The sequence below is a fragment of the Trichechus manatus genome, unplaced genomic scaffold, assembly GCF_000243295.1.
Source record: "Trichechus manatus latirostris isolate Lorelei unplaced genomic scaffold, TriManLat1.0 scaffold00008, whole genome shotgun sequence".
NCBI classification, from domain to species: Eukaryota; Metazoa; Chordata; class Mammalia; order Sirenia; family Trichechidae; genus Trichechus; species Trichechus manatus.
The window spans coordinates 20,343,958-20,368,090 of NW_004443944.1; the positions used below are offsets into that span (position 1 = coordinate 20,343,958).

Genomic DNA, 24,133 nt, shown 5'->3' on the forward strand with positions numbered 1-24,133 from the left:
GCAGTGAGCTTATGTTAATAACGGGGGAACAACTCAGAAAAGGAGGGTGAGAATGGTACACAACTAGAAGAATGTCATCATGTCACTGAATTGGACATGGAGAAACGGTTGAATTGGTGTATGTTTTGCTGTGTGTACTCTCAACAACAACAAAATAAATAAAATTTTAAAAAATTAAATATTTCATGATTACAGAAAAGACTGGAAAATAGTGTAGAGGACAACTGTGTTGCTCACCATGCACCCTGCAATGTCAAATCTTAATACTTTGCCCCGTTTGTTTCAAATCTTTTTTGAAGAATAAATCATTACTAATATAGTTAAAAAATATAAATCAAAAAGTTTGCTCTGGGGATGGGACAGGACATGCTGACATGCACATGTATTGGTTTCATTTTAAAAAGTGCAAACGAAATACTATATGATTCCATTTATATGACATTCTAGAAAAGGCAAAATTATAGAGACAAAAAACAGATCAGGTGTGCCAGGGGCTGGGGTGGGAGAAGAGCTGACAAAAAGGGGCACAGGGAAATTTTGGGGGGTAATGGAATGTTCTATATCTTGACTGCAGTGACGGTTACACAACTGCATGCTTTTGTTATAACTCAGAACTGTAAACCAAACATAATGAACCTTACTGGATGCAAATTATACCTCTAGAAACCTGATCTTTTAAAATTGCAAACATGCTTTCAGTTTTAAAAGGTATGAAAGAAGGAAGCAGATGACTAGGAAGAGAAAATGAGCCTAAGGATCTCCTCCCATCCTCCATCTGTCAGTTTGTTGTACTGTGGTGGCCTGCGTGTTGCTGTGATGCTGGAAGCTATGCCACCATATTTCAAATACCAGCAGAGTCACCCACAGTGGGTATGTTTCAGCAGAGCTTCCAGACTAAGACATACTAGTGAGAAAGGCCTGGTGGATCTACTTCAGAAAATTGGCCCATGAAAACCCTATGGATTACAACAGCATATCATGTTGGAAGATGAGCCCCCTAGGTTGGAAGGTACTCAAAATACAGAGTGGCAGCAATGATGGACTGGAGCATACCAACGATGGTGAAGATGGACCAAGACTGGACAACATTTCATTCTGTTGTACCTGGGTCATTATGAGTCGGGGCTAACTCAATGCCAGATCACAACCACAACACGAACTTCATCATCCTAATTCTCATGTTATATGTGGGCTCGCTCTGTTATCCTTCATCTCGCAGGTGCCCGTTATGTGCAGAAATGTTTCTCAAGAAAAGGCCCTAGTTAGTGAGAAACACGCTCCCCACATTTAGTGCTTGAACAGTGCCTGGTATAGAGAGGCTCCCAATAAATATGTGTTGAAAGATGGAAGGAATGAATTAGTGAATGAATGAAGGAAAGGTGCTCTGATCTCATACAACAATAAAATTTCCTTGAGGTCTGTGTTTTATCTTTAAAAAGAATCCAGGTTTTACATTCTACTCTATAATCTACCTAATTTCACTTGAATATTAAAAGATATTTTATATTGTTCCCCCAGCTTCTGGATCAAATATCCAAGTAAAATCGATGTGCCAGGTCAATGCATCATTTTTTTAAATTTTTATTTAAATTTTGGTAAAAATGTACACAGCAGAACATCCACCTATCGATCAGCGTCTACATGTATCATTCAATAGCACTGCTACGTTCTTCATGCTGTGTCTCCATTCTCACTTGTTTCACCACCAGTGACTTAGACTCATTACCCCCTAAACTTCCCAACTATGCTTCAGTTACTGTCGACAATTTGATCTCACAAAGATAATTCTTCAAAAGACACTACACACGTTTAGACCTGTGGCAGAAACTGATGAAAAGCTGTGGTTACAGTGAAAAGCAAAGAACAAGTATAAAATCAGATGGTGTCAGACAAATATAGAACCAAAACTAACAAACAAGACAGAGGCCGAGCCACCTTGGGCAGCATCTCACCTGGCCTTCAGTGGGAAGGACGCTCGGGCGGCCGTCCTTGTCCTCAAGCTCTAGCAGCAAGTACACGGGGGGCTTGCAGTCTTTGGAATCACTCAGGAAGGCTCCCGTGTCCACCTTCCTTTTGATGGTGGAGTTCCAGTGGTTCTTCACAGCATTGTCTGTCCTGCGGGGGCAAACCAGGACCTCTGAACCCCAGCTCTGTGACCGGTGTAACACTGGGCAAGTTACTGACCTCCCTGAGGCTTAGTTCCATCTGCGTGAGGGGTTCATCCAAATAGATTCTAAGGTCTCTTTCAACTCTAAAACAAAGTCTCACATTTCACCAGCCATTAATGGTTTACAGAACATTTCCATATACCTCTGTGAAATAAGCAAAGGTATAATTCAGCCTACTGCAAAAATTATAAAGCCTAAAATATGTCATCGGCATTCTTGTCCCCTTTCCTGCCCATTTTGCATCCACAGAAACCATAAGCAAACCACTGGCTGCTGACCCCTATCTGGACGCTCACACTGATCTTGAATGCAGCCCTGTTCACCACCCACAGGCAAATGAATGGCTAAAGAGGACAAAGCCAAATGACACAGAGGCTCCTCACTGTGAACCTCCTTGAGCTTCAGCTTCTTAACCTGAAAAATCCAAAGACTACTTCATATTCCATCACCAACTGAAGATTAAATGAGGAGACACATACATAGTAGTATAGGAGAACAGAGTAATACAGTAGGATAGAGGGAAAGAGTAACACAATAGTAGAGAAGCATAGTGATAACAGTAGTAGAGAAGCACAGAGTAATACAGGAGGAGAGAAGCACAGAGTAATACAGGAGGAAAGTAGCACAGAGTAATACAGGAGGAGAGAAGCACAGAGTAATACAGGAGAGAAGCACAGAGTAACACAGGAGGAGAGAAGCACAGAGTAATACGGGAGAGAAGCACAGAGTAACACAGGAGAGAAGCACAGAGTAACACAGGAGGAAAGAAGCACCGAGTAACACAGGAGAGAAGCACAGAGTAACACAGGAGGACAGAAGCACAGAGTAGAACAGCCCCCTTCTCCTCACTCTGCTTCAGAACTCCTAAACAGCCAGGCCCAGGCACCCTCAGGCAAGAGTCTAAAGGATTCATTCATCTCTGATAAAACCGAACAACTCCAAGAGAAAGAATTCCACAGACTTGGAGTCCTCCTTCAAAAGGCCAGCTGGTTGCCCAGTCCCGGACAGTGGACCCTATCAGCAGATAAGTCCCGCCTGTGTACAGTGGGCTTCCACATGGCTCTTAGTGGCTCACTCTTACACGTGAATGGACGGCCAAGGACCAGTTGATTCTGACTCACAGAGACCCTATAAGACCAAGTAGAACTGCCCCATAGGGTTTCCAAGGCTGTAAATCTTTACAGGGGTAGACTGCGCATCTTTCTCCTGCGGAGCGGCTGGTAGATTCGAATCGCCAACATTTCGGTTAACAGCTGAGTGCTTTAATCACTGCGCCACCAGGGCTCCTTGCTCCCCCAAAACAAGAGATCAAACAAGAAAAAGAAGCAGAAATATAACATAGGAGAGAGGCAAGGGGAAGCCCCAGGATGACAGCAGGGCAGCAGGTCTGGAAAGTGACTGGCAGAATGGAACAGAAGGACAGAGGCTTCCAGGATTGGCTCTCTAAAGGAAAAACAGAACCACTATACTGCCTGATGTGTTCTGAGCATTTGAAAAACAACACTGATTGGTGTTCCGGAGGATGCAATGGGCTGTTACGGACTGAACTGTGTCCCCTCAAAGTATGTGTTGTAAACCCTAACTACTACACCCATGGTTATAACCCAGTTTGGGAATAGGTTTTCTTTGTTACAATAATTACAGTATTAATGTAGGGTGTATCTTATATCAATACTTTAAAATATAAAAGAGCAGATTAGGCATAAGCAAGCAAGTAGAGATGGGGGAAGACAGACGCCATGCCCATAAATATCATCAAGGAGCCAAGGAATAGAAGCTGAAGAGACAAAGACCTTTCCCCAGAGCCGACAGAGAGAGAAAGACTTCCTCTAGAGCCAGCACCCTGAATTCGAACTTCCAGCCTCCTAACTGTGAGGAAATAAACTTCTGTTTGTTAAAACCACCCACTTGTATTTCTGACACAGCAGTACTAGATAACTAAGACACGGGCCATTGACAAAAAATTAAGAAGACCTATACTGAAACAAACTGGGTACATGGGGAAAAAAAAGACAATTATTTATTCCAGGAAAAACAAATGCTGTACAAGAAACGAATAATTCTAGATAATGTAGTAACCTTAGCAACCGAGTTACAGTTACATGGTAATAATAATGTAAACACTGTTTGTTGTTTTAATTTAAAATTACAGTACTATATTGGGGCAGTGGGGAAGTATGGGGGTTGAAGATACCTAAGAAAGCAAAATCTTCTCCTGAAGCAGGAAGCCAATATATTAAGACAGCACATTATTTACAAACATGGATGTAAATACCAGAAGAAACAACTAAAAAAGAAGAAAGTCACTGCTTCAGTAGACATAGACTTGGTGACTGGAGACAGGGGACTGCCGATTTTTTATTATAACCCTTTTACTAAGTTACAGAATGACTTAATTTTTGTCCTTTTTGTTCCTTAAAGAAAGCCCATCTCCCACCCCATTTTATGTCAGCCGTGGGAGAGGCTGAGCTCTAGAAGGGGAAGGGGCTAACCAAGCAGACACAGCAAGTTGGGAACAGGACTGGCGCTAGATCTGAGCCCCGGCCTCCCGATTTCACGCTGAGGCCACCCTTAGCACAGTCTGTCCTTTGAAGCTGACTGAGGTCAAGGCCTTCCTGGCAGGACCATCCCTTCCTTCTGACAGGACCATTCATTCCTTCTTCCTGACAATGCATGCCTTCTGGTGGCCTCCAGAGCTGAGGCTGATAAGAGCGTAGGGACTCTCCCCCATGACAAGCATAGGCCTCACTTCCAGCCAGCCCCACCCCCATGCCCTGGAAGGCATTCTCACCTCCCTGGCAGCATCTTGGCAATCTCAGCCCAGCGGTTGCCCAGCACCTTGTGGGCCTCACAGATGATACGGTCCTCCTCCTCGGTCCAGCAAGACTTCTTCACCTCGGGGTTGAGGTGGTTGTGCCAGCGCTCGCGGCACTGCTTGCCCAGCCGGCCCTTCAGGTGTTTAGCAATCAGCGTCCACTGCTTTGTACCGTACTTCTTGACCAGCTCGATGACCTTGGAGAAAAGCCTCCATGAAGCCAGCGGCACCTGCCCCTCCCTCACCTACACCAAAGCACCTTCTGATCCAAACTTGAACCTAAACCTCACCATGGCCCTGAGCGGTCACAACCTGCCCCAAACCCTCGGAAAACATGAGAGCCAAAGGTGGCTGAGGGGATGCTGCTCAGAGGTCCTTTGTGTGGACCGTGGGCACCTGCCTGAAGACCTTACCACATCACTGCCTTGAATAAAGCAAGGCCAAGAGTGCAGAGACCCCTTCTAGAGTGGAGATCAAGTAAAGAAAAAGGACACAGGAATCCTGCCTCCTGCTCCACCCATCCAACACACCAAGTGGCAGAGAACAGAAGAGAAGGACCTGCCCACAGGGAGTCCAAACTCACAGCACCCAAGGCTCACTCTCCACAGTGGGGCCACATGAACTTAGGCTGGGGTTAGACCTCCCTACCCCCAGCCATATCCAGGGCTGCCACGAGCCCCTCCAGCACTTCTGTGGGAATCAGAAGGGTGCAGCCCCAAGCCAGGTGCCAGGCCCCACTGTTCAGAACGGCAACTAAAATGTACACAACTGCTTGCACCAGGCCAGGCCCCTCCTGCACTCTGGACACACAGGCACCTATGCACTCAGGCTGTGCCGTTCTGGGGAGAGTGGACGATTCTGGGCAAGACGATTTTGCTGAGATATTTTACCTTATTTCTGTATGGTTTGAATTTTTACAGCAAGCGCATTTGACTTTTACTTTTTTTTTAAGTATTTTAAAATTAATTAAAAAATATCTAGCGCCTTTTTTGATCAAAGATTCTATAGAAGAATCCTGATCAAAAGAGGGAAAAATGTGGAAGAGAATTCCAAATTTTCATAGAATTCAGACTTTCTGGAGTCGTGGAGGTTAGATGAACTCCTGAAACTATTGCCCTGAGATAATCTTTAAACCTTAAAACACAAACATTTCCTGAAGTCTTCTTTAAACCAAACACCAGTTTTGCTTAACCAGTAAAGAATGTCTGTCTTGAGCCTTGTGCTCTGTTAAGAATTATCTATATGGGGTCAAAATGATATCAGGAACTCAAAAGATTAGATAGGGAACTTAGGAGGCAGTGAGTTTATGTTAATGGAGGAGGATGAATTCAGAAAAGGAGGGTGAGAATAGTTGCACAACTTGAAGAATGTAATCAGCGTCAATGAATTGTACATGGAGAAATTGCTGGGGGAAGAAAATCTAGTTCCAGTCCCTCCCGCTCTGCCCTGATCTGTGCCAGCCACAGCAAAATGATGTCCTCTGAGCAGACATCAGGGAGAAGCACCAGAGATGAGAGAAGTTCTAGAGGTACCCCAGGGTCAGTTGTGGCTCTGCAGCTTCCCGGCTTGGGTGCATCCCCAACCCCGTAAGCTTTGGTCTCCTCGCCTGTAAAATGAGAATAACAGCCTGCTCTGTCCACCTCACAGGATTGCTATGGGGATCAAAAGAAATAAAGCATGTGTGCAGCACTGTGTCCTATGAAGAGCTTTACACAGTGTAACAGTGGTTGTACTTAATGATAAAAGCTACCAGGAGCTAAGCCATCACCCCATACTGGTGACATGCCAACTGTATTCCGTGCATCCTCTTGTTTAACCCTCACAAGAACAGGATAAGGCAGGCGCTACTCCTGCTCCCGCTGCATGGATGAGGAAAGAGAAGCTAGTTGGATGGGTGAGTGAGCGGGGCTCCCGGTCTCCTCAGCAAAGAGCACGAACTGCCCGTGGTGTGCACGTGACAACACCGTGCAGGGCGCTGCATTTTAAACTGAGCTGCTGAGCAGCAGTGAGCATGGGAATCCTATGTATGGACTAGCCTGTGTTTCTGCGATGGAACCTGCTGGCATTTACCCTGTGGAAACTATTGATGATTAATTGGTTATTAGGGACACGTGAAGATTTTACAGGAGAACGTTAACATTTATTCTATGCTTTCTGTGTTATAGGGAGTTTTCATGTTTGTTATCATACTTACTCTTCATGATAATCTTGTAGTTATTATCATCCCCATTTTACAGACAAGGAAATTATTTGCCTATTGTCACATGGCTAGTAAGTGGCAGAACTGGTTTCATACCAGTAATGTGCCCAAAAGCCCTTAGTTCACGAGTGGCGAAACCTAGAGGCTCGTGACCTTGGGGATAAAGCCGTCACAGTGTGGGAATCTTCTAGACTGGCCAGCAGGACAACTCACATTCAGTGTACAGCTTACAGCTCCACCAACAGGGAAGGTCTGCCTCAGTTACTCCATTCAACAAACCGATGGGGGGTGAAGTCCTAATGTGCGTGAGGCGTTGTTCCAGGGTGTTACCTTTTGGTCTTCCTCTTTGGTCCACGGCCCCTTGACAAGGTCTGGATTCAAAACCCTCAGCCACCGGTACTGGCATTGCTGGTCAGTGCGGTTCTGGGATGAGAACAGAAGCAAACAGGGACGGTCAGTATTTCTAGGGACCACAGGCTTGAGCCCTGGTTGAGTACTGGCCTCGGGGGACTATGGCCTGGGGCCAGGCATAACTCAGGTGGACTGTGTCCTGTTCCCTGCAAACACCACACGCTACATGCCTGCACACCTGTCAGAACAGGAATGATGTCCCCTTGCTACATGAGAGGGCCTGGAGGGAATCTGGCACGCTCAGACAGCTGTGGGAAACCACCTCCCGCCATCCTAACACCCAGCACAAAGCTGCTCCTGACGTGTAGGAAGAAATACAAATTTGCACTGGTCACATGCTGCAAGTGTCCAAGAGTCTAAAGACCACCAGGCTGCTGAGGCTGCTGTGTGCAGACACTCGTGTCAGGGTGCCCCAAATACTACTGGGGGAAGAAAGGCCCTAGAAAGGTTGTGTTTGTTTTGTTTTGGGGTGAGGGAGCGTGCCAAACTTGGTAAGGAACTCCTTACTTCTTTTTCTTCTCCTTGGCAGAAATTCTGTACCAGGCCCAGTATCTGGTCACCCAGAGCCCAGAACCCTTGGCCCTGGGAGAAGGGTCACGGGAGGGCAGTACTCACAGGGAAGTGGCTTGCCAGGAATTTCCAGTCTTGCTGTCCAAACTGCCTCACCAGGGCCCTCAGCTGTTCATCCTGCCAACGTCAGAAAGACAGAAGAATGGGCTCACACAGGTGCAAAAGGTCTTAGACCTCTCTCCAAAAGGAACACGTTCCTTCATCCATTCAGTCAGGAAATGAGTGCCAGGTAGAGTGTGTGCCAGGTATAGTGCTAGGCACCACAGACACGACCGTGGGCAGCACCAGAGCTGCCCCTGACTTCGTGGGGCTCATGATTTAGAGGGAGGCAGACGCTAAGCAAAGGCTCCCACAAACACAAGTAAAGCCACCCAGCAGTGGGGATATGAAGCAGAGGGGCGTGGGGACTGCCTACTGAGGGAGGCCAAGGAAAGCTTCCTTGAGGAAGCGATGGCTGAATGAAGATTCAAGGAAAGTCGAGTGTAGTTAGAATGCAGGACTCAAGTGAGAGAAAGATGCAAGCTGAGTTTGCAGGGGATGGCAGGGGCCAGACCACACGCAGGACTCATTCTGGTCTCTAAGCCATGCACAGCCACTGATGTGTTCTGTGCAGCAGGGGTCACAGGCTGATGTACGTGTTATAAAGTTCACTTTGGCTGCTGCAGGGTGGGAAAGGGGCTGTCAGAGGGCCAAGTGGATGTCCGAAGGCCATTAAAGACACCCAGGCCAGGGAGGAGAGTGATTCGGCACCGGAGCTGGGGAGACGGGCAGAAGGAAGAGTGTTCAGAAGGCAAAATAGTATCTGTTAAAATATGCTCCTAAAAATGAGCTACTGATTGACACAACAACACAGAATCTCAAAATCATTATTATAAGTGAAAGAAGTCAGACTCAAAAGCATACTCATGGTATGATTCTATGCATGTGAAATTCTGGAAAATGTAAATTATAGTAACAAAAAGCTGAGTAGTGGTTGCCCAAGGCCCAGGGAGGAGTGAGGGACAGACAGCAAAGGAATGCTGAGAATGTTTGGGGAGCAATGGAAATGTTCTACCATTTGACAGTGCTGGTAGTTTCACAGTTGTATTGTTGTTGTTGCTGGGTGCCGTCTAGTCGATTTCAACTCATAGTGACCCCGTGTGACCGAGTAGAACTGTCCCATAGAGTTTTCTAGGCTGTAGTCTTTATGGAAGCAGACTTTCAGGTCTTTCTCCCATGGAGGTGCTGGATGGTTCGAACCACCAATCTTTCAGTTAGCAGCCAAGCACTTAACCACTGCTCCCAGGGCTAACTCACAGATTGTACTTTAAATGGCTGCCATTGATTGTCTATAAATTATATCCCAATCAAACTAATTTTTTAATTAAGAAAAACATATATTTACATTTACAGAAATTTATGATATATAAATAAATTAAAATATATTGATTTATATTTGTGTTTATACACACACATGTTCCCAGACAGAAAAAGAGGCTACCATGTGCCCACGACAGGAACCCAGGTTCCCTGTGCAGCTTGACCACAGCCCTACACAGGCTGGACAAAGTCCTCCCAAGTTCTTTAGTAGAGCCAGCACAAGCCCACACGTCCCCTGACAGCAAGTCCCGGATGCCCCTCACCATCCTCTGCCACTTGGCTTTGGCCAGGCCCATGCCTGTTCCTGTTTTTCCCACGTTCCCCACGTCCATCTCCAGCATCACTGTGCCCCCTGACATTGGTGTCACTCCCATGTTTAGAAAATTTTCAATGGCTCCCTATGCCAACTAAACAATGTTAGAACTGAGCCTGACATTCAAGGCTCTCCAGGATCTGGCCCCAAGCTTATCTTTGTCAACCACTCTTCCCCTTCGAAAACCCCTTCATCCAGCCAAACTTGACTCCTGTGCTTGCTTTTCTCATCTACAACCCATTTCCTATTCTTACTTACCCCTTTCACACACTGTCCATCTTCCCTCACTGCTGAATTTCCAAATCCTTACCCTCAGCTCAGTCTCCATGAGACTTCCCCAAACCTCGTCAGACACCAGTAATTTCTCCTTCTAAATATATTTCAACATCCATTCATTCAACAATAATTATCGGGTACCCCTCCTGTGCTGGAGCCCTGATGGCGCAGTGGTTAAGAACTCAGCTGCTAAACAAAGGGTCGACAGTTCGAATTCACCAGCTGCTCCTTGCAAACCCTATGGGGCAGTTCTACTCTGTTCTTTAGGGTCGCTCTGAGTCAGAATTGACTCGACGGCAACGGGTTTGGTTTGGTTTGTTTTCTCAAGTGCTAGCAGCCTACTAAGTGTACAGCAGTGAGGAGGCCCCGGTGAGCACAGACACCATCCCTGCCTTGAAGAGTCTACCAGCCCGAGATGACCACAGCACATTCCACTGACCTATGTATGGTCTTATGTCTCCACCCAGGCAGAGAGCTACTCTGGGGTAGGAACCAGGTCTTGTTTATTTTTCTAAGTCCACAGAGCTGAATACAACCTCTGGGTACAATAGGATTTGATAAGCATTTCTCTGAAGAAAGGTATTTTATGATTTAAGGGGGTTTTATAATTCATATAATAAATTTAAAAAAAAACTAAAAATAAATGCTCCAAGGAAAATAGAGGTAGAATAAAAAGATGACACCAGTAGGAGTATAAAATGGTACAATCAATTTGGAAAAAGGTCTGGCAGTTTCTATAAAACTAAACAGACACCTAAGCATTTTCCCAAGAGAAATGAAAACATATACTGGACACAAAAAGATGTATACAGGAAGCTTCACAGCAGCTCTAATCACAAGAGCCAAAAACTGGAAACAGTGCAAATGTCCCTCAACAAGTAAAACGAAGTGTGATATAAACATATGACAGACTACTACCAAGCAATGATAATGAACAAATTACTCAATCACACAATGGCATGATGTTGAGCAAAAGAAGCCAAAAAAAAAAAAAAAAAAAAAAAGCAAGCAACTGTATGATTTCATTTATAGGACATTCAAGAACAAGTAAAAGTAATCCACTGTTAGATGTCATTGAGTCAATTTTCCACTCACAGAGAGCCCACGTGACAGAGTAGAACTGCTCATTACGGTTTTCTATGCTGTAATCTTTACGGTGGCAAACTGCCAAGTCTTTCTCCTGAAGAGCTGCTGAAAAGCAGCTATGCTCTTAACTGTTGTGCCACCTGGGCTCCATAAAACTAATCTGAGAGAAATTAGATCAGTGGTTGCCTGGGGCTGGTGAAGACTTACTACAAAGGGCCACAAGAGAACTTTTTGGTGCATCAACAGATAAATAGATAAACAAATTGTGGCATATACGTACAATAGAATATTACTCAGCCACAACATGGGTGAACCTTAAAAACATGTATGCTAAGTGAAATAAGTCAGTCACAAAATATTGTATGATCTCATTTATATGAAATAAGTAAACCAAAGATTATTGAGTCCCTGGGTGGTGCAAATGGTTAAGTGCTCAACTACCCGCCAAAAGGCTGGCAGTTAAAACCCACCCAGAGGCACCTCAGAAGACAGGTCTGGCAATCGGCTTCTGAAAGGTTACAACCTTGAAAACCCTATGGAGCAGTTCTACTCTGCCCACATGGGGTCACTACAAGTAAGAATTGACTCAATGGCAACTAACAATGGCAATAACATGTCAAGTCTGGAAGAATATAACAACATTACACATAATTAAAGAACTAAGTGAAACACAGACAAAGAGCTACAAGAAATAAGAAAAACAATGCACAGACAAAATGAGGATCTAAAAAATACATATTGCAATTAAAAGAGACAATAAATGAAATGAGAAACACAATAGAAAGATTTAACAACAGAATTAATCAGGCAAAAGAAAGAATCAGCAAATTAACAGATAACATAGATAAAATGGGGCCCTGATGGCACAGTGGCTAAGAACTAAGGCTGCTAACCAAAAGGTCGGTAGTTTGAATCTACCAGCTGCTCCTTGGAAACCCTATGGGGCAGTTCTACCAGTCCAATACGGTTGCTATGAGTTGGAATCAACTCGACAGGCACAGGTTTGGTTTTTCTTTTGTTTTTTATAGATAAAATTACCAAAGCTGAAGAGCAACAAGAACAGAGGCTCAAAAAGGCTGAGCAGAGGTCAAGAAGGAAGAGTGTTGACATGTCGTGTGGTTATTAACCAATGTCATAAAATAATATGTGTACTGACTGTTTAATGAGAAACTATTTGTTCTGTAAACCTTCACCTAAAGTACAATTAAAAAAAAAAAAAAAAAAAAGGCTGAGCAGAGTTTAATGGAATTATGGGACAACAACAAGAGACCTAATACACACATCATGGGAATTCCAGAAGGAGATGAGACAAAGGGATGGAAAGAATATATGAAGAAATAATGACAGAAAACGTCCCCAATTTAAGAAGGACACGAACCTACAAATCTAAGAAGCTCAAAGAAACCCAAGCAGGATAAACTCAAAGAGATCTACACCAAGACACATCATAGTTAGGCTCTCAAAAAGTAAAGATAAAGAGAGAATCCTGAAAGCAGTGAGAGAGAAGCAAACAGTCACATACAAAGGATACCCAGTAAGATTAAGGGCTGATTTCTCCTCAGAAACACTGCAGGCTAGAAGGCAATTGAATGATATATTTAAAGTGCTGAAAGAAAAAACTGTCAATGAAGAATTCTACAGCCAGCGAAACTATCCTTCAAGAATGAGGGTGAAATTAAAACATTCCCAGACAAACAGAAGCTGAGAAAGTTTATATCTATCAGACCTACAAAAAATACTAATGGGAGTTCTGTAGATGGAAGGGAAAAGACGCTAAAAAGTAATTCAAAGCTGTACATAAAAAGAAAGATCCCTAAGAATGGGAAATGTACGGACAAATATAAGGGCTAGTAATAAGGTATGCATGATTAATAATTCTAAATGTTTTCTCCTTCATGTTTTTTAATATCAAATACATAAAAGGCAAGGATAAAATTATGTAACAAGAAGTATAAAGACATAATTAGTGCTAACAATAGTAAAAGAGGTGGGGTGAGGAATGGTAGAGATATAAAATTTCTTGTATGTTACTGAAGTTAAGTTGGTACCAACTTACCTTAGAATGTTATAAATATGAACTCTTAAATGTAATATTCACGGTAACCACCAAAAAAATATACAAAACAGCATACACAAAAGGACAGAAGAAGGGAACCAAAAAGGCTCACTACAATAAACCAACAAAATACAAAAACAAGCAGTAGAAAAGGACAAAAACAAAGAAGGATGAAGACACACAGACACAAAAAATAACAAAATGGCAGAAACAAGTCACTTCTTAATCGGTAATTACAGTGAATGTAAATGGACTAAATACTCCAAACAAAAGGCAGAGAGTGGCAGAATGGATTAAAAAAACATGATGCAACTATATGCTGTTTACAAGAGACACACCTTAAACTCAAGGACACAAACAGGTTGAAAGTGAAACAATGGCAAAAAATATTCCATGCAAATAATAACCAAAAGACAGCTGAGGAGGCAATCTTAATTATCAGATAAGGTGGACTTTAAGACAAAAATCTGTTAGAAGAGATAAAGACAGACATTATATAGTGATAAAAGGGTCAATTAATCCAGAAGATTTAACAATCATAAATATATATGTGCCAACATCGGAGCACCTAAACATATAAAGCAAACATTGATACAATTCAAGGGAGAAATAGATAGCAATACAATAACAGTCGGAGACCTCAACACACCACTTTCAATATTGGACAGAACATCTAGAAAGAAGATCAACAAGGAAACAGAGGATCTGAATGACACTAAAGACCTACTAGACTTAATAAACATATATAGAACACTCTACCCCAAAACAGCACAATATATGTTCTACTCCAGTGCACCTGGAGCCCTGGTGACACAGTGGTTAAGAGCTATGGCTGCTAACCAAAAGGTCGGCAGTTCAAATCCTCATTCTCCAGGAAAGACCACATGTTAAGTCACAAAGTAAGTTTTGATAAATTTAAAATAATTGAAATCATACAAAGTATTTTCTCTAACCACAATGGAATGAAGCTAGAAATCAGTAACAAAAAAAGAAACCTGGAAAATATACAAACATATGGAAATTAAACAACACACTATTAAACTACCAATGAATCAAGTGAGAAACCACAAATTTTCTAAAGTTAAATGAAAATGAAAATGAAAGCACAACCTACCAAAACTTATTGGATGCAGTAAAGGAAGTAATCAAAAGGAAACATAGCAATAAACGCCTACATGAAAAAAGAAGAAAGATCTCAAATCAGCAGCCTAACTCAACAACTCCAGGAACTAGAAACAGAAGAGTAAACTAAACCTAAACCCACCAGAAGAAAGGAAGTAACCAACATCAGAGCAGAAATAAATAAAAATGAAAACAGAAAAACAACAGACAGAATAAAGCTAAAAGTTGGTTCTTTGAAAAGATAAATAAAATTGACAAACCTTTAGCTAGACTGACAAAGAAAAGATGCAACAGCCAAATTAAAAAATGAAAGAGGGGACATTAAAACTGACCCGATAAAAATAAAGAGAATTGGAAGCTCCATAGACACATCCAAACTCCCTGAGGAACTGAACTGCTGGGCGGAGGCCTGTGGGGACCACGGTCTCGGGGAACATCTAGCTCAAATGGCATAACACACTTTATAGCCTCCACCAGACTGAGTCCAGTACAGCTAGATGGTGCCCGGCTACCACCACTGACTGCTCTGACTGGGATCACAACAGAGGGTTCTGGACAGAGCTGGAGAAGCATGTAGAACAAAATTCTAACACACACAAAAAGACCAGATTTACTGGCCTGACAGAGTATGGCCCCCGGACACCCTTTTAGCTCAGTAATGAAGTCACTCCTGAGGTTCACGGTTCAGCTGGGGATTAGACAGCCCCATAAAACAAAATGGGACCAATGAAGCACAGCAGTCCAGGGACAAGGACTAGAAGGCAGAAGGGGACAGGAAAGCTGGTGATAGGGAACCCAAGGTTGAGTAAGGACATGTCGTGGGGTTGTTAACCATTGTCATAGGGCAATATGCGTACTAACTGCTTAGTGAGAAACTATTTTGTTCTGTAAACCCTCATCTAAAGTGAGAATCGCAGCACAACCGGAAGAACATAATTGATGTCACTGAATTGTAATTGTAGAAATTTTTTGAAATGGTGTATCTTTGGCTATGTATATTTTCACCAAAAAAAAAAGTCCTCCAAGGCCAAGAAGGGGGCATGTTGACAAGTCATGAGGTTGTTAACCAATGCCATAAAACAATATGTATACTGACTGTTTAATGAGAAACTATTTGTTCTGTAAACTTTCACCTAAAGTACAAAAAAAAAAAAAAATTGAAAAATAAAGAGAATTACGACTAAATATTATGAACAACTGTACGGCAACAAACTGGATAACCTAGATGAAATGGACAAATTCTTAGAAGCACACACAACATACCCAAACAGACTCAAGAAAATAGAACGTCTCAACAGACCCATAACAAGTGAAGAGATCAAATCAGTGACCAAAAACCTCCCAACAAAAAAAAAGTCCTGGACCAGAAGGTTTCACTGGGGAATTCTATCAAACATTTAGAGAAGAACTGACACAAATACAGTTTAAAATCTTTCAAAAGATAGAGAAGGAAGGAATACTCTTTAATTCACTGTATGAAGCAAGCATAACTGACACCAAAACTAGACAGACATCACAAGAAAGGAAAGCTACAGGCCGCCATCTCTTATGAATATAGATGCAAAAATCCTCTACAAAATACTAGTGAACAGAATCCAACAGCATATTTAAAAAGTCATACACTATGACCAAGTGGGATTTATTCCAGAAATGCAGGGATAGTTCAACATGAGAAAATCAATCAGTGTAACACACCACCATCAATAAAAGAAAAGAACCATACGATCATCTCTATGGATGCAGAAAAAGCATTTGATAAAATTCAACAGTCTTTCTTGATGAAAACCATCAAGAAGATTGGAACAGACGTGCAATTCCTCAATATGATTCAGGCCATATATGAAAAGCCAACAGCCAACATTATACTTAATGGAGAAAGACTGAGAGCTTTCCCCTTGAAATCAGAAACGAGACAAATGTGCCCTCTCTCACCACTTCTATTCATATTGTATTAGTAGTCCTAGCTGCAGCAATAAGACAAGAAAAAGAAAGACAAGGTATCCAGATTGGAGAAGAAGTAAAGATATCTCTATTCACAGATTATATGATCCTATATATAAAAAATCCCAGTCCATGCTCTGACCAGGATCACAACAGAGGGTTCTGGACAGAGCTGGAGAAGGATGTAGAGTATAATTCTAACTCACAAAAAAAAGACCAGATTTACTGGCCTAAAGGAGACTGGAGAAACCTCGAGGGTATGGCCCCCAGACACCCTTTTAGCTCAGTGGTGAAGTTACCTCCGAGGTTCACTGTTCAGCCTGGGAGTGGACAGCCCAGTAAAACCAAATGAGACTAACGAGGTACAGGAGTCCAGTGGCAAGGGCCAGAAGGCAGAAGGGGACAAGGAAGCTGGTGATAGGGAACCCAAGGTTGGGTAAGGATATTGTTGATGTGTTGTGAGATTGTTAACCATTGTCATAGGGCAACATTTGTAGTAACTGTTAAATGAGGAACTATTTTGTTCTGTAAGCCTTCATCTTAAGTGAGAATAACAGCACAATTGGAAGAGTGTAGTCAATGTCACTGAACTGTGTATGGAGAAATTTTTGAAACGGTGTATCTTTGGCTATGTGTATTTTCACCAAAAAAAAAAAAAAGTTGAGAATTTAGAGGGTTAACATGTTGTTAACCAATTGGTTGTTAACCAATGTCATAAAACAACATGTGTAATACTGTTTCATGAGAAACTATTTGTTCTGTAAGCCTTCACCTGAAGCACAATAAAATAAAAAATAAAAAAATCCCAGTCCACAAGAAAACTTCCAGAGCTAACAGAGGAATGTAGCAAAGTTGCAGGGCACCAGGTCAACAAACAAAAATCAGCTCAGTTTCTATACACCAGCAATGAGAAATCTGAAAGGCAAATTAGGGAAACAATTCCATTTATAATAGCATCTAAGAGAATAAAACACCTAGGAATAAAATTAACCAGGGGCATGAAGGACTTGTACAATGAAAACTATAAAGCACTACTGAAAAAGATTAAAGGAAACTTAAACAAATGAAAAGATGTTCCATGTTCATGGATTGAAAGACAATATTGTTAAGATGTCAACACTACCCAAAGCAATCTATACATTCAAAACAATCTCAATCAGAATTCTAACAGCCTTCTTTACAGAAATAGAAAAACCAATCCTCAACCTTATATGGAATATCAAGAGGCCCCAAATAGCTAAAATAATGTTGAAAAAGAAGAACAAAGTAGGAGGACTCAGACTTCCTGATTTTTAAACATACTGTACGGCTACAGTAATCAAAACAGCCTGGTACTCGTATAACAATAGACACATAGACCAGTGGAATAGAATTAAGAGTCCAGAAATAAACCCATATATATGCAGGCAACTGATTTTTGACAAGGGTGTTACGTCCATTCAATGGGGAAAGGTAAGTCTCTTCAATAAATGACGCTGGGAAAACTGGATTTCCACATGCAGAAAACTAAAACAGGATCCATGCCTCACACCTACACAAATACGAATTCAAAATGGATTAAGGACCTATCTGTGAAAACTACAACCATAAAATTCTTAGAAGAATAAGCAGGGGCAACGCTGTCAGGCCTATCTTTCAACAATGGATTATCTAATGTAATAACAAAAGCACAAACAGCAAAAGACAAAATAAATAAATGAGACCTCATAAATATTAAAAACTTTTGTTCATCAAAAGGTTTTACCAAAAAAGTAAAAAGACAAGCTACTGACTGGGAGAAACCATATATCCAACAAGAATCTAATAACCCAAAATGTATATAAAACTTAAACAACTTAAAAAGAAAAATAATGCAATCATAAAATGGGCAAATGACTTGAATAGATATTTCACCAAAGAGGACATTCAAATGACCACCAAACACATGAAAAACTGCTAAGCATCATTAGCCATCAGAGAGATGCAAATCAAAAGCACAATGAGATATGATTTCACTTTCACTGGGAAGGCTAAGATAAAAAGAAAAAGAAAATAAAAAATGTTGGCAAGGATGTGGGGAAACTGGAACTCTTACCCCTTGCTGGTGGGAATGCAAAATGGTACAGCCCTTGTGGAAAACAGTGTGACAGTTTCTCAAAAGCTAAAATTAGAACTATCATATGACCCAGCAATTTCACTCCTCGGTATATACCCAAAAGACTTGAAAGCAGAGACTCAAACAGAGACTTGTACACCAACGTTCACCGCAGCACTATTCATAATAGCCAAAAGGTGGAAAACAACCTAAGTGCCCATCAACAGACGAATGGATAAAAAACTGTGGTACATACGTACAATGGAATACTGCTCACCCAGCAGGAGAAATGATGAAGTCTTGATACATGCTACAATATGGATGGAGCTTGAAGACATGCTGAGTGAAATAAGTCAATCACAAAAGGACAAATATTGTATGACCTCACTTATATAAAAAGACAAGAAAAAGCAAATGTATAGAGAACAAAGTTTATTAGTAGTTATTAGGGGTGGGAGGAACCGGGAAAATGGGGGTTAACAGTGATGGAAGAATCTCATTAAGGGTAGGGTTGCATAGCCAACTACTGTAACTGCTGTTAATAAGTTGTACACCTGTAAAACTTTGAATTGGCAAAAGTTGTATATTTACAACAATGACAAAAAAAAAAAAAGAGCAGCTGCTAAGGCTGCTTATGTAGTCAAAAATCTTATGGGATTGGGTTCCTTTGTGTGGAGGTTTAGCATCATAGTTTCATTGGACATCCCAGTTAACTGGCCTAGTAACATGTTTAGTGCTTCTGTTCTACCTCCTAGTTCAATGCATAGTGCCTGGGATCTTAAAAGTTTACAAGCAGCCATACAAGGCACAACTTGGTCTCTATTCACCTAGAACAACAAAGAAGAAGAGATAGGAATAGGAGGATATGGAATGTGTGGCTAATTGCCTCCGTGAACAGCGGACTCCTCTGCCATGAGACCAGAAGAACTGGATGGCGTCTGGCTACCATTACTGAACATTTTGATCAAAGATTCCATAGAAGAATCCTGATCAAAAGGGGGAAAATGCAGAACATAATTTCAAATTTTCATGAACTGCAGACTTCCTAGAGCCATGAAGGTTGGATAAACCCCTAAAACTATTGCCCTGAGATAATCTTTAAATCTTAAACCAAAAATATCCCCTGAAGTCTTTTAGATAGGAACCATAGCGGCAGTGAATTTATGCTAACAGGGAAAGAAAAACTCAGAAAAGGAGGGTGAGAAGGATTACACTGGAAGAAGGTAACCAGTGTAACTAAATGGTACTCTTGAATTGATGTATGTTTTGCTGTGTATTTTCCCAACAAAATAAAATTTAAAAAATTAAAAAATAAAAACAGTGCATTTGATTTAATATAAATTATATTTCAATAAAATTGATTAAAAGATCTGGTCAGAAGAAAATCAATTCAGAATTTCATGTCACAAGATCAAATACAACAATTTTAAAAAGAAAAAAAAAGGGCACAGGAGCTGTAGATTTGGCTGAACCTCCTGGCTGTCAAAACACGACAACGTCTGTGATGCAGAACACACCAGCTTCTCCGCAGACACGGCAGTGACTGCTGGCCTTGAGGTCTGAGGGACACAGCCCCCAAGGGTCCTCAGAATTCAGAGTCCCCCAAGAATGCTAAGAGGTATTGAGGTGAACCAGAGGACCCACTCACTTCTTTCATACCCTTCTCCTCTCCATCCCGTTGGTGGGGGCATCAGGCAGACACCCTAGGCCCAGTTCCCAGGCCCACCAGTTGCCATCCTCCCCCGGAGCTGCCGTGTCACTTACCTCCTCATGGGTCCACTTGACCTTGCACTTGCTGTCCCTCTGCTCGGGCACATCTGAGTCTGTGTCCTGGTAGTGCACCTCATCCAGCTCCTCGCTGTGGGGAGAGGAATCTAAAGGTCAAGGGCATGCATCACCACAGGCTCTACGTGACAGATGGGCACGGCACTGTGGGTTGGCAGTGGCTAGTCAAGGCTAGGGGAAGCCTTGGGGCAGCAGGCTTTGACTCTTTTCTACTTTTGAAAACATAGGTACTTCGACCTCCTGTCTTTTTCGTTAATTAAATGGGACTAGGGCTATTTTTGTTTTCTTCTTTATTCTTTCGTTTTAACGAAAATCCTAATGACTTCAAAAGCTACAAAAAAAGTAAGTTAAGATTTTACCATTATTATAACACTCAGACTCTAGTTTTTCAATGACAAACTTTTCACTTTCATGGTACCCCCTACCTTGCAGGGGTTCTTGAAAAGATTAAAGCTGATTATGTATGCAATTATCAAGCACTGGTATTTTAACAGGATTTTGAAAAATACTAGATATTTGAAAAAACAAATTCTTAATACATTAACTAGTAACCATTTCCATTTTTGCATATCCCCTCCCAATCCCTGCCTGCATAACAGCATAGATTATGGAGAGAAAATCAGAGTACAAGCAGCTTTGGTTTCTGGATTTTTTAAATTCTGTATCAGCCAGTTTTACAAGTTGCTCCAAAAGCCTCATAATCAGGTTCAAGGATGCAAAAGTGGAGATCATACTATCCACCTCCAAAGATGTCCGGTAATTATGGAAGCATAGGAATCTTCTCCGAACTCCACATAGCAGGACCTGCATCAGGTCACCTCTGGGAGGGATGCTCCTAAGTCAGGCATTTGTAAACCGGGAAAAGCACACACAGGACCAAGACAAACACAGTTCCTGTGCCCAAAAGCAGGAAAAGGCTTCCTTTCATATGCACATTCCTGTCCCCTTCGTCTCCAGAACTCAGCACTGCTTCCTGAGTCACTCCTCAGCCCCCACAGCACACTGGGGGCTTCCAATGGAAAATCCTATCTCAGAATGTAGACCCTGTGCTGCAACCGACTGTCCCTCCATGTCATCAATACAGGTCAGCTTTACCTCCATATCCGCAGGGCCAGGACTGGGACTGAAAGGCCTTGGTAACTACTCAGGGAACAGCCAGGTGCAGAAATGAAGGAATATGCGTGCCACGTTGCTGCCTATTAGCTGATGCACATTTTTTAGAAGTAGGACAGGTACAGTCCTTGTCTAAAGGGTCTGGAATTCAGCCTTGTCCTGTCATTCCCACCCTATCACAAAGTGTTGCCGTTAGTGTTGGGTGCCGTTGGGTCGATTCTGAGCAGCCCCACATGACAGAGTAGAACTGCCCCATAGGGTTTTTTAGGCTGTAAAGGAGCCAGGCTCGTGCAGAGGTTAAGCGCTTAGCTACTACTACCCCAAAGGTCAGCTGTTCGAACCCAGCAGCTGCTCCACAGGAGAAAGATGTGGCAGTCAGCTTCCGTAAACATTACAGCCTTGGAAACTTTATGGGGCAGTTCTCTGTCCAAAGGGTCGCTATGAGTTGGAATAGATAGCACACAACAACCTTTACAGAAGCAGATGGGCAGCTCTTTCTCCCATGAAGCTGCTGGGCAGGGTCAAACTGCCAAGCTTTGGGGTAGCAGTTAAACAGTTAACTGTTGCGCCACCAGGGCTCCTCTCTTGCAAAGTAGGAGGCAATACATCTACCAGACACTGTAACAGAATGAAACTGGCTTTAAAATCAACTGCTCTGGACTCATTGCTTAGGGGACGCTAAGCTTCCGTTAAGAGTGATAAAAAAATTTGGAAATGGATAATGGTGATGGTTAAACAACATGATGAATGTAATTAATGTCACTGAATTGTACACGAAAACAACGCTGACATAACAGATGTTTTGTTACATATATATTTTCCATAATTTAAAAAAAGTATACAGAAAAAAAAAAACCCCAACTGCCCCCAGACTCCTCACGGACAGAAACAATAATTCTACTTCTAATAGAAGCTCAGCAAATGTGTCTTCAAAGAGAAAAGGGTGCCTATGTGGACATTCTGGTGTGCCAAGGCTCTGTTAAATGTGGACATCTCAGATAGCTGGGAGACCCTAGCTAGATACAGTGAGATACTTCTATCATCCGCATAGTGCTGGCCGTCTACTTCTCAGGCATTGCCATTATCCCCATTTAATAGATGTGGAAACTGAGGCTCACAGGGTTCACTTTCCAAGTCCACACAGCTAGGCCCAGAGCCTCCTTAACTCTGCACCTTTAAGTCCTCACCTGCAAATCCCAGCTGAAAAAGCAGAGGCCAAGTTAATGATGGCAACCACTTTTCCTCCAACACACCCTTTCTTTTGCCCTTCATTGTGCTGGGCTCTGCTCCAGGGCCAGGGTGAGTCAGAGGCTAAGCAGGAACTGGGACACTGGGGCAGAGGAGAGTTACAGTAAGTGAGTGGCCAAGAAACGAGTTGAGGGTCTGGGGTTCCAGGGTATAGGCCACATCTCTAACATGGGAGGGGTCCCTTCACTGAGCCCCAAGGGAGAAGTGGTGGAAGAACCTGGGGATCAGAGGATCTGGAGATCATTTGGGGACAGCCATCACTGGAGTAACACTTCCGAGGGACCAGAAAACTATCTTGGGAACTGGAGCTGCCCTGGGAAACTGGCCTGAGAAAGACCGTCCCTGTGCCAGGACCACTGGCCCTGGGTACCAAACTTGAGCATGCTTCCGCATGGAGAATTTGGGAGGTCTACAACCTTGGTCTGAGAAGGCAAACACCACCATCTGAAGAGAGGCCTAAGGTTATCTGTACTGCCGGTATCCAGCGAGGGAAGAAGGCAGGATCCCATCTTCCCCCATGACTCCCAGAGCTCAGGCCCCAAGTGAAGGGGCACTGGAGCCCACAGACCTGGCTCCAGGTTCAACTCTGCCACTTAATTCGCTGGGGACTAAGTAAAATGGAGACCACAGCTCCTGACTTTGCCCCAGGGGCCACTGGCACTGAGCAGTCTTGATACACCTCAGTCTCTCTTTCCCCCACCTTCAACTCCAGCTCCAAAACTCCTGGCATGGAACACAAAGAGAGTGCTTTGATATTAAACCAAGCTGGGGCACAGAGCACAGGCTGGGGAAACAAAAGAGCCTTCCCCCCAGCACCTTCTCAGACCGGGGGCGAGGACTTGGGGAGCTCTATGCTTCCCGAATGTCGGGGAGAAAGGCACAGGGGAAACCTGAACCAAAACTGAGGCTTGAACGACAAGTGTCTTCCAGGCTTTGGCCTCCTACTCGTTGTGACTTGGGGAGACATTTTTCCCCTCCGGGGATCGCCTCCCTCCCCCTGTAAAGGCCCTTCCAGCTGACACCGGCCGTCCCACCCCCCACACCGCAATTAGGCGGGAGACAAAATGACATCATACAGGGCCTGGCCCGGGCCCCGGGAGACCCGCCCGCCCCGGCTCCGACACCAAGCAGGCCGGGAGAGCGGTGCAAGGGGTCCCAAGGGACCTCTGGCTTTGCGCGCGCGCCCCTGCCTCGGGCCGCCCAGGACACAGCACTTCCCGCGGAACCCCCCACACGCCCCGCGCGGAGGGGTCACGGCGAGGCATGGGGGAACAGGGTGTAGGTGGCGCAGGGGGTGGAAGGGGGATGGGAGAGGAAAGGGCCCTCAGCCCACCGAGCTCAGCTCACCCGCGCGTCCGCCGAGACATCCCCCCAGGTCGCGCTGCGCCCGCCCGCTCGCCCGCTAAGCCTGGAGCCGGAGCCGGGCCGAGGCCGGGGCCAGGACACTGGCTGCTCCGGCCGCTCCGGGCCCCAGTTCGCTCTCAGCTCGGTCAGCGTGTCCGCAGGTTCCACCGTCCGCGCGCAAGAACTACAGCTGCGGCCGGCTCGCACAGAAGCACTTTCCTATCTCGCGCCAAGCGCGTCGGCGCCTCCCGG

At 43.6% G+C, this 24,133-nt stretch overlaps 1 protein-coding gene across 2 annotated transcripts in view; it reads right to left on the minus strand.

Moving 5' to 3' along the window:
- The window catches only part of MYBL2 (MYB proto-oncogene like 2), a 48,230-nt gene extending 24,097 nt beyond the window's left edge, over positions 1–24,133 (minus strand). The window contains exons 1-6 of one of the 2 annotated variants that reach the window (XM_004370333.2): positions 23,885–24,133; positions 20,156–20,249; positions 8,210–8,281; positions 7,514–7,606; positions 4,960–5,180; positions 1,953–2,115 (exon numbers count right to left, since the gene is read on the minus strand). In XM_004370333.2, the coding sequence (XP_004370390.1) occupies positions 1,953–2,115; positions 4,960–5,180; positions 7,514–7,606; positions 8,210–8,281; positions 20,156–20,249; positions 23,885–23,904 (663 nt within the window). In that variant the 5' untranslated portion in view covers positions 23,905–24,133. The remainder of the gene's footprint in view (positions 1–1,952; positions 2,116–4,959; positions 5,181–7,513; positions 7,607–8,209; positions 8,282–20,155; positions 20,250–23,884) is intronic. The other variant, XM_004370334.2, reaches the window with a different exon arrangement.